General features: G+C 60.5%; 1 protein-coding gene across 2 annotated transcripts; it reads left to right on the top strand.

Moving 5' to 3' along the window:
• Positions 1–1,174: 1,174 nt before the first annotated feature.
• On the top strand, positions 1,175–8,614 carry TRIB3 (tribbles pseudokinase 3). 2 transcript variants are annotated; one of them, XM_044986506.1, is made up of 4 exons: positions 1,175–1,903; positions 3,727–4,011; positions 4,756–5,048; positions 5,811–8,614. In XM_044986506.1, the coding sequence occupies exons 1-4, from the start codon at positions 1,889–1,891 to the stop codon at positions 6,295–6,297; spliced, it is 1,080 nt and encodes a 359-aa protein (XP_044842441.1). In that variant the 5' UTR covers positions 1,175–1,888; the 3' UTR covers positions 6,298–8,614. The 2 variants fall into 2 exon arrangements, with proteins under 2 accessions (XP_044842441.1, XP_044842442.1); XM_044986507.1 differs by lacking the exon at positions 1,175–1,903 and adding an exon at positions 1,928–2,248 and having other exon boundaries at positions 5,811–8,612.
• The last annotated feature ends 1,079 nt before the right edge of the window (positions 8,615–9,693 follow it).

The following is a 9,693-nucleotide window of genomic DNA, read 5'->3' on the forward strand; positions in this document are numbered from 1 at the left end:
GTACAAGAACCACCGGGATAAACTGGCCATGAACAAATTTCAGCAACCTATGCCCTAGTGCAGTGCCATAAGCAGTGATTTGCACCGCTGCCAGGCCGGCTCACCACGGGGGTTACGACGTGTTAGCACAGCTAAAGCGGAAGGCTGGCATCTGGGATGCTGGCTGGGAGCGGAAGCTCAGGGCTCCGGGGGCTTTGCCGGGTGGCAAGCATGGAAAATAATTAGAAAGGGAACGACAAAGACAGGGGGCCTGGCGGGACGTGCCTGCTCTGATTCACCTTCAGCTGCTCTGTGCTGTGGTACTAATTGTGCAGCCACGGAGCCAGGCCTCCCCTTCACCTTACACTCAGCCCAGTGCACTGCTGCCTGGATAACGCCGCTGCTCACACCCTTCCCTGTTTCACCTGCGGGGGGTGGCGTGAGCGGCCCGGGAGTCCGCCCTGCCGACATCCAGTGCCTAGGCCAGTGGTTCCCAAACTTCAACAACCTGTGAACCCGTCACTAAAATGTCAAGTCTCACGAGCCCCCTCCGAAAAATGAATCTTTCCAGGGATTTTCTCCTTTACCTGAGTATAAATGATAAAAGCAGGCTTAGTACACACGATTAACTATGTATTAATTATCAGTACAATATTTTTATTACATTATGAAAACAGCAACACCCTGCCAAGATCTCACTTTTGTGGCTTGTATCACTTTGAATAAGCCTGTTCTAAGACAAGGCTCCTAGGTTTCATCAAGGAGCATCAGATGTGAAAGAGCAAGAAGCCAACTCAAAGAGTCCCTCCTACACCAGCATTCAGGGCTTGAGCAGGCCAGGCAAACAACGCACATTACAACAAAGCTTCAACTTGTTCTTCATCATAATTTAAAAAACAAACTAGCTGCCTATTTAATTTTAAAAACAGCAAAAAATATCCACCTCCCTTTCAATTTCTTGTAAGGAATCTTGCAGTGTGATAGAGATGCTTGCTTCCATCTGCTTAGCTCTTGGAAGTCCAGGGGCTCCGGGCTGCTGGCCCCGGGCTACCTGGGGTCCCCAGGGACAGCTCTGTCCGCCATCAGGGAATTTTTTCCTGAGAACCCCCTGTAACATTTCACGAACCCCCGTTTGGGAACCACTGGGGTAGGGAGAGGAGGTGGCAGGGGCAGGGGCAGGCCAGCACACTCCCTCCAGGGGCACAGGACCTGCTTTCCGCGTTGCAGCTGTAGAAATGCAGGCCCAGTTTTGTGCGCGCTTTTAGCGCAGCGGTGAGGGGGCCGCAAAAGGGATAATCGGACGTGCAAATGGACTCGGAGGCCTCTCAGGAGCAGGACAGTTATGTGCTGCTGCGTGGAAGTGTCTCCTCACTGCCCTCCGCTTTGGGGAGTCAGTTCCACAAGTGGGTGCAGACGGAGCAGCAGTCCGTCACAGCGGCCTTGCACTGCTGTTTGCACCCGTGCAAGGTGCCGGGCGGGGGAGCAGTCACCTTCCAGCTCATTTTGCACAGGTGCAGGACAAAGCGCAGGAGGAGGGGCAGAGCGGAATTTCTGGGCTGCAATCTCCTGATTCTGCCTGTATATAGGGCAGTGCTATGGGCAGACATGGCCCTGTCTCCCCCGGCACAGAGTTTTCTCGCACCCACCCCAGATATTTTGCTTTGAAACCAGTCACCAACCCGCTTGAGCCCGGCAGCGGGCGTGTGCACGCGGTGCTGGAGACACGAACCAGAGAGCCGGGGGCGCCCCCGATTCTCGGAGCCGGGGATGGAGCTGTGTCATCGCTGCAACCCGGCGGCGGGTCTGAGTAATCCGAGCCCGGGAGTGGCGCAATCCCGCTCGGCGGAGGGTGAACCTCCGCGAGTCGTCACGCCAGGGAAAGCGGAGGGGGCGGCGCTGCAGCCGCGGGATGTTGCAATCCGGAGTGAGTCCAGCGTCAGCCGCGCCGGGAGGGGAGGGGAGGTGAGCGGCGCGGGGGCGGGGCAGCGCCGATTAGCTCCGGTTTACATCATCTGCCGGGCTCTGGGACTCGGAGCCAGGGGGCCGGGCGATGTGAGCCAGCCCCGCGAACAAAGCGCCCGCCGAGCCGCGCCGCGCCGCGCCGCAGCCCCGCGCCGCCCATCGATCGCCCCAGGCCCGGGCACGGGGCACGACCCCCGGAGCGGAGCAGCCCGGGACAATGGCGAGTCGGGGCGTCTGAGGCTCCGGGAACAGGATCCTCTGGGATCGCCAGCCCCGCGCCTCTCCCCGCGCCGGCCGCCCCCCGAAGGTAGGGCGCCCTGCTCCCCGGGGCGGGGTCCCCTCGGGGCGCGCTCCGGTTCCGCCCCGCCGGGCTCGGGGGGAGCTGCCTTTACCGCCCCGGCCCCCCGGGATCGGGCCGGCAAGCGGGGCCACTCTGCGGGCGGCCGAAGGCGAGCGCCGCCCCTGGGTGCCCCTGGCCTCGGGGCAGCGCGCTCTGGGTAGGAGCGAGGGTGCGTTTGGCTGGCCTGGCCCAGGCTGGGAGGGCTGCGGGGAAGGGGGGGGTGCCCGGCGCTGCGGGGAAGGGGGAGGGGTGCCCGGCTCGGGGTGCCCGGCGCTGCGGGGAAGGGGGGGTGCCCGGCGCTGCGGGGAAGGGGGGGGGGTGCCCGGCGCTGCGGGGAAGGGGGGGTGCCCCCCCCCCCGTTGGCAGCCGTTGTGTAGCGGTGACTCAGCGGCAGCCGCAGCAGGATGGTGCAGCGCTGGCTGGGAGGATGGAGAACAGCACCAGGCTGCCCCCTAGAGCAGGCAAGGCCCGGTGCAGGCTGCCGGCCTCACCTGGCTGCTGGGGGGGCTCACAGCTGGGCGGGGGGGGCTCTGTTCTGTATCTGTCCTGCAGGCTCACCCCCCACCATCAGCAGACACACACTCACCACCATTGTTACACTATGAGACACACTCACTGTCATGACATTGACACACGCACTCACCACCATTATCACATGGAGACACACATTCACTCACCCCCCTTATTGCCCTATTAAACACACACACACATCCTCGTTACACACAGACACACACTGTCATGACACTGACACACACACTCACCCATCATTCTTACACTATGAGACACACATGCACTCACTATGGGAGAGACAAACCCATGCTATCATGACACACGCTCACCATTATTACACTATGAGACAGTATCATTACATCATCAGACGTGAATGCACACACACATCCTCCTCAGACACGTACCCGCTGGCGCTGGCTGGAGCCTTTACTACTTTGGACAGGACGTCGGTGGGTGGCACGTTTTGGACAGAAATACTTCTCAGCTGGCTTTGGATGAACTCCTGTTTAACTTGGGGCTTTCTTCCCTTCGCTGTTGTCATTCTAGTTAATCAGAAGCAGCTGTTCTGAGTGCCTAGGTCTTCCTTGATAGCAGGGTGGCACAAATCTCCTTCTCGGGGCATTGAAGCAGGTGCTTTCGGCCCAGCTTTGTGCAGACTGATACCCACGGAATACTTCAGGCTGTACAAGTGGAAATTGAGAGCTAAATACAGCACATGGCAGGTTGTTGCCCCACCCAGTATATGTCTGTATGGACCAGGAGCTGGGGGTGCTCGCAGCAGGCTAGAAAACAAACCTGTGTTCCCAGAGCGGCTCTGTAGGAAGGAGATAGAAGACCCGGCAGAGCAGGGATTTCCTGGGTTTTCTTTCTTGAAGCGACTAGTTTCGCTCTGCAGCTGCATCTTGATGTAACCCTTCCATTGTCTTGTTCTGCAGATGAGTCTAAACGTACAGGTGATCCCTGTAGTGTCTCCACTGAAGAAGAAACGGCTGGACTTCGAGGATACCCCTGACTCCGAGCCCTCAAAACCCAAGCGCCCACGGTTTGGTCCAGTGTCAGGACTCACCCCATGCCTGCAGCCCCTTGCGCAGTCCCCTCGTGCCGTGGAACAGGACTCCAGGGGCTTGCAGATTGGACCGTACATCCTTCTGGAGCCCAGGGAAGGGGGCCACTCCTACAGGGCTGTGCACAGGCACACGGAGGCGGAGTACAGCTGCAAGGTACAGCAGGGTTTCTGGTGCCAGTCTCTGCTCCTCCCCTACAAGGAAATCAGAGCCTGGTGTTACTGGAGATTATGTGCCCTGGGGAAGTCTGTGGGCTTCAGATTGTTTATGGGAAAATGCCATGGCACTTCACGCCCTGGTGGAGATGCCCCTGGGGGCAGCTCTCTGAGGACACCTGCGCCAGCCCCCCGGCACTGTTCTGTTAGACTGGCAAAGGGGGCAGGTGGGCCTCAGGGCCAGTGTGGGCTCTGGCTGCAGAGAACAGCATTGGCAAGGGGTTTGTTTGGAAAGTTTCTCCGTTCCCAGCTGGGGTCCCCCTCAGGTTTATCAGCTCCCCTTTCCAGCCTGTTGGACGTGGGCGAGAATTGTCCTTCCGTGAGCGGACAGGGGATGGACGGACATGCGTTCTCTGATGCTGGGCAGGGAAGATACGAGACCCACACTGGGGCTAGTGGGCTCCTGGTCCAGGGGTCCCCTCTCTTTGCTCCTCGCATTCCTCCTAAGCAGTGCTGCCCCCTGGTGGCTACCCTTGGACAGCATGGCACACACGAGTGAGGTACGATACTGCAGCTCGGCATGGGCAGATCGGAGACCTCCTGCCCCCACGTAGACAGAGCCCTAGATCCCTTGCGGCAGCAGGACTGTAGACAAGAGGGAGCGATTGCCTTGAGGCCTGTGCACCATCCCCCGCCTGTCTTTCCGGGGTGCTTTTCCTCATGCCCAGTGTCGTTTCTCTTTTAGGTTTATCCGGCAAGGAGTTACCCAGAGACGATGGCCCCTTACGGGAACCTCTCGCCCCACCCCAACGTGGCCCAGGTTGCCGAGGTGATCCAAGGGGACCAGAACGTCTACGTCTTCTTCCAGCCCGGCAGAGGTGACATGCACAGCCACGTCCGCCGGTGCAAGCGCCTGCCCGAGAGAGAGGCCGCGGGGCTCTTCCGGCAGATGGCCGAGGCGGTCGCCCACTGCCACGACCACGGGGTCATCCTCCGAGACCTCAAACTCCGCAAGTTCCTCTTCGTGGACAGGGAGAGGTGAGGGCTGGCGTCCAGCTGAACCCTTCAGCATCAGGGGCCCCGCAGCGGGCTGGATGGGGAGCAGGACTCCTGGGTCCAGGGCATGGGAGTCTAGTGCCATTTTCCTTGTCAAGACGATTGTTGTGCAGAGCCCAGCCGAGGCTCTGGGATGAGCTCTCCCTGCGTGCGGCTGCAGCAGCCTTGCTGGGACACAGGCTGTCTGACCCCAGGAAAGCCAGGGGAAGAGAGAGTCGGCAGCTTATCAGTGCTAGTGGAGGGAGGGGTTCCTGGGCCTAGCAGGAGCCTCGCTTCCATTCGAAAGCTGCTTCTCCAGCCAGGCTGAGCCCACGTACCCCCTGCGTGTTGCAGATGCTCTTGGGGCTCATGGGCCACTGATCACAGCAGTGAGCTAGCAGAGCCCGAGGGCATAGCTCAGGGTCATTCTGGCTTCAGCTTTCACTCTGGGCCCGGTTCTTTGCACAGCTCACAGAGGTCTGCTTGTGCCGCAGGGAATTCAGACCTTTGTATCCTTCCAGAGCCACCAGGGCTCAGCTCTAAAGCCACCTCCGATGGCGCCTCCCTCCAGTCCCTGTCTTGGTCACTTAAGGAGTTAGTTCCCACCTAGTTTTCTGGGGCGGTGCCATTGTCTTGTGCTGCGAGCTGCCGTCTGGGAGTCGGGACTCCTGGGGTCTAGCTCTGTGGCCTGCCTACCTAGCATGGTTGGACTGCAGCAGCTGTCGACAGGCTGATTTACCTGGCGCTTTCCCTCTTTCTCTGCAGGACGAAGCTGGTGCTGGAGAACCTGGAGGACGCCTGTCTTCTGAGCGGCCCAGATGACTCTCTGTCGGACAAGCACGGCTGCCCGGCGTACGTGAGCCCGGAGATCCTCAGCTCCAAGAACTCGTACTCAGGGAAGGCGGCTGACGTGTGGAGCCTGGGCGTGGTGCTCTACACCATGCTGGTGGGGCGATACCCCTTCCAGGACACTGAGCCTGCCACGCTCTTCAGCAAGATCCGCCGGGGGGTCTTCTCCATCCCGGACGGCCTCTCCCCCAAGGCCAGGTGCCTCATCCGATGCCTCCTGCGGAAGACCCCCTCTGAGAGACTGACGGCCCGGGAGATTCTGCTCCACCCCTGGCTAGCGAGCGGTGGTGCTGCCTCCGAGGACTCCTGCACAAACCCCTCTGGGGAGCAGGGGATGGAGCAAGTTGTGCCAGACACCTGGAGCCAGAAGGACGAGGAGGAGGAGGAAGATCTGCACAGTTAAGCATTCAGAGGATTCATTACCGAAGGGGCCCTCCATGCCCCCAGGGAACCTTAGACTGTCGGCTGCCCCAGGCGAGCTGGGGCTGGTGACTGTTTGTCTAAGGGGGGGCTGCTGCTCAGATCGGGATAACACTGTGGCTGTGTCGGCCCCAGCAGGGCCCAGAGCCAGGACTTGCAAACCCAAGTGCCTCAGAGGGGGAGCTGTGGTTGTCCAGGCGTGTGTCTGAATCCTGCAGAGCAGGAAAGTGCCTTAGCCTCGTACACGGCGATTCAGGGCGGACGTGACTAAACGGGAGTGAGCCCCCAGCGAGCCCTGGTCTAGGGGGCTCCCACTTACTTGTGCCAAAGAACTTGTTCAAATTGTGATCACCAGCAGCGCCCTCCCAGAGGGATGGTGCGTTTCCCATTCCCAGACATGGGGCTCTGGAGGCAGGGAGCGGCCAGGGAACTGAGGCAGGCCCTTGCGTCTCCGGGTTCTGCACCAGTCCCTGCGGCCGTGTAGAAGCAGGATGGGTGCAGAGGGGGCTGAGCTCTGATACCAGCTTCCTGACGTGGGGGGGGCCCTTTCCCAGAGGGCACAGGACAGCGGGCATGGGAGGGTGTTTGAGGAGCTCCTTGTCTTGTGTCACCTGGGAACTGAACTTTGCTGCAGCCAGGGCAGTGGCTCCGTGGGGCTTGGAGGGTAGAGACGTTAATGGGCAGAGCAGAGCAGGGAGAGGGGGATGCAGCTGGGTGGGAGTGTGAACAAGGCGGGGGGTGGAGTGTTCCAAGGTCATGTCAAAGCAGAGCCCAAGAGCTGGGTGCAGCCTGGGGAGCCCTGTGGGGTGCCCACGGCCACCTCCCCTTCCTTTGTAGCTGTAGCCCGTACGGACTCCAAGTCCCAGCATGCAGTGCTCACCCTGCAGCGAGGGGAAGGGGACACACTGCTGGGGTGGGGCACAGGTCTAGGCTAGTAGGGAGGGCGACTACGGCCTGCCCCATTTGCCAGGCATGGCCCTTGGGCTCCTGGCAATAAAGCCCCTGCCGGAGCTGTTCCTGGTGGGGGGGAAGAGAGGGAGCCCTGGCTGGGGTGGGGGCACTATGAGGTCTCTCACTATCGTGCCATGTAGCCCCCCCACCCCCATCTTGTGCTGTGACTGCAGCAGGCTGCCTTTGGCTCTCTAACCTCCCCACGGGGGACCCTGCCCTCTGCTCCACCCCAGGAGCCAGTGCCAGCCCTGCGCCATCCCCTCAGGCCAGGGGGCCGGCAGCAGCCCAGAAGAACTTTGACCATACGTATCTCAGGGAGTTGTGAGGCAGCTGGTTTCTGGGGAGCGGCCGGCTCCATCCCACTTAGCTCAGGCGGGCACCCGCCGCTCTCCCAGCGCAGGCCCGGGGCCTCGCCTCTCCCGGAGCTGTGCCTTCGGAGCGGGTGTTTGTACCCCCACCACGTGCTGACACTACAGGGCCCAGGCCAGGACTCGTTTGTACACGGCACCATGTGTCTAGTCTTCTGTCCTTTGACAAATAAAAGGTTTGTAATGCTGGCTCCTCGCCTGTGCGCTGCTTGGAGCTTCTGCGCCGGGCCCGGGCGCAGCAGAGATGGGCTCTGGTTTGGCTTTGCAAAGGCTCCTGATTCCGTGTGAACCCAGCCCCGTTCATGGGTTGTGCTACAGGATATCTGAATAAATAAGGTGATGTATTTCAAATGGCCAAAAGGAAATATTTTAAATACTATGTATGATTAGCATGTGGAACTCACTGCTACTAGACAGTTACTGAGTCCAAGGATTTCTCAGGACTGGAAAAGGGATTAAGCATTGATACTGAGAGCGGGAACAGCTGCAGTTACATCAGAGCGGATAGCTATTCCTAGGGACATAAACCCATGTGTTACAGGGCGTGTCCGCCCCAAAGTGGCCGAGCTCAGAAAGAAGCTTCCCCAGGGCCAGGTTGGTCTGTAGCTATCCACTCTTCCTCTAGTAACTAGGCCTGTCTGCTGCTGGAGAAAGGACCCAATGGACCATTGGCCTGATCCTGTGGCAATTCGTGTTCATAGTACAAGAGAGCATGTTCCTTCCATCGCCAGTCTACCACTCCCTCTTCAGTAGCAACAACGCCAGCTGCTCTTCACCCAAGGTGGGCGGTGGGCCTAAGTGGATGACTAGCCAGCTGCCTCCCCGTGGAGCCAGGAGGAGAGGACTGCCCCCACTCCGGAAGAGACCTCGGTGTGAGTCTAACAACCTGCCCCCTGCCAGCACCAGGTCTGACTGCCTCAGCAGGTAGCCGGGCTCCCCTGCACCCTGGCACGTCTGGTCGGGCAGAGCTGGTTCCGGGGCCAGGCACAGGAGAGCGCGGGGGGCTGTGCTTAGACCCCTCTGCCCTGGAGAGTGGTTTTCCCCAGTCTGCAGCAGGCAGCTCAGTCAGTTGCTCACACGATCTCGGGTGGGGACGTGTGGGCTGTGAAAGCTGCAGAAGGGAATTCCACTCGGCCCTTGGATGGTCTAGTCCTTTTCCCAGAGAGCTGAGGAGAAGCCGCTTGGTTTTCGTGCCACGCCAGGGCCTGGGTGTGTGGGGGTTGGAGAGGAGGCTGGGGATTGTTTCCAAGCCAAGCTTTGCAGCGCTGAGGAGCACAAGCGGAGCTGCTGGGACGCAGCCGGGGAAAGATGTACCTTGCATGGGGGCTAGTGCAGGACTGAACCCCCATCCTGCTCTCAGCGGCGCCAGGAACGGACCCTGGTTGGGGCTGCAGGACAGCAGTTTGGCCCGTGGGATGGGGTGAGGGATGAAGGTTCAGAGGGGGGCCATGCAGCTGAGCAGGACGGGGAAATGGGCCGGTCCTCAGCCCAACCCTGCCGGTGCAGGAGGACAGCAGAGCCCCCTCGGAATCGCTCACCGCTGACCCATAACCTCTTGCGTTAGGGGAGGGACAACATCTCCACCTGCTGCCCGGCTTCCCTGGGGCTGGTCCTGGGTTCGACCCTCTCCCCTTGCCTCACACACTTCCCTTTGTTCCTGATAAGTACGCAGCCCTGGGGCTCCCTCTAGCAGTCAGCCACTCCACCCCTCCATCCCCTGGGGCTGCCCCTCATGCAGACAGACCCAGCCCTACCAGCAGGCAGTGTTGTCTTGCTACCCACGTCCCTGGGAGCTGGGACTGAACACACCACAACTCAGTCAGGGCTTCTCCACCTGCCTGTCCCATCTGGCTCAGCGTGCGCGGGGCTGGGGGCCCGGTACGGGAAACGGGGAGAAGCCCTGATGTGATGCCCAGCGTAGAATCACAGAAACGGGGGGCTGGAAGGGACCCTGAGAGCTCAGCCCATCCAGCCCCCACGCTGCGGCAGGACCACGTAAACCCAGAGCAGCCCTGGCAGGTTTGTCCAACCTGTCCCTAGAAACCTTCAAGGAAAGCGAT

Source organism: Mauremys mutica, chromosome 13 (genome assembly GCF_020497125.1).
Source record: "Mauremys mutica isolate MM-2020 ecotype Southern chromosome 13, ASM2049712v1, whole genome shotgun sequence".
In the NCBI taxonomy this organism is placed as follows: domain Eukaryota; kingdom Metazoa; phylum Chordata; order Testudines; family Geoemydidae; genus Mauremys; species Mauremys mutica.

Bases quoted from the DNA above. Each gene is read 5' to 3' on its own strand.
- TRIB3 (XM_044986506.1), top strand. The intron at 4,012-4,755 runs GTACAGCAGGGT...TTTCTCTTTTAG, and splicing joins AGGCGGAGTACAGCTGCAAG to GTTTATCCGGCAAGGAGTTA. The intron at 5,049-5,810 runs GTGAGGGCTGGC...CTTTCTCTGCAG, and splicing joins CTCTTCGTGGACAGGGAGAG to GACGAAGCTGGTGCTGGAGA.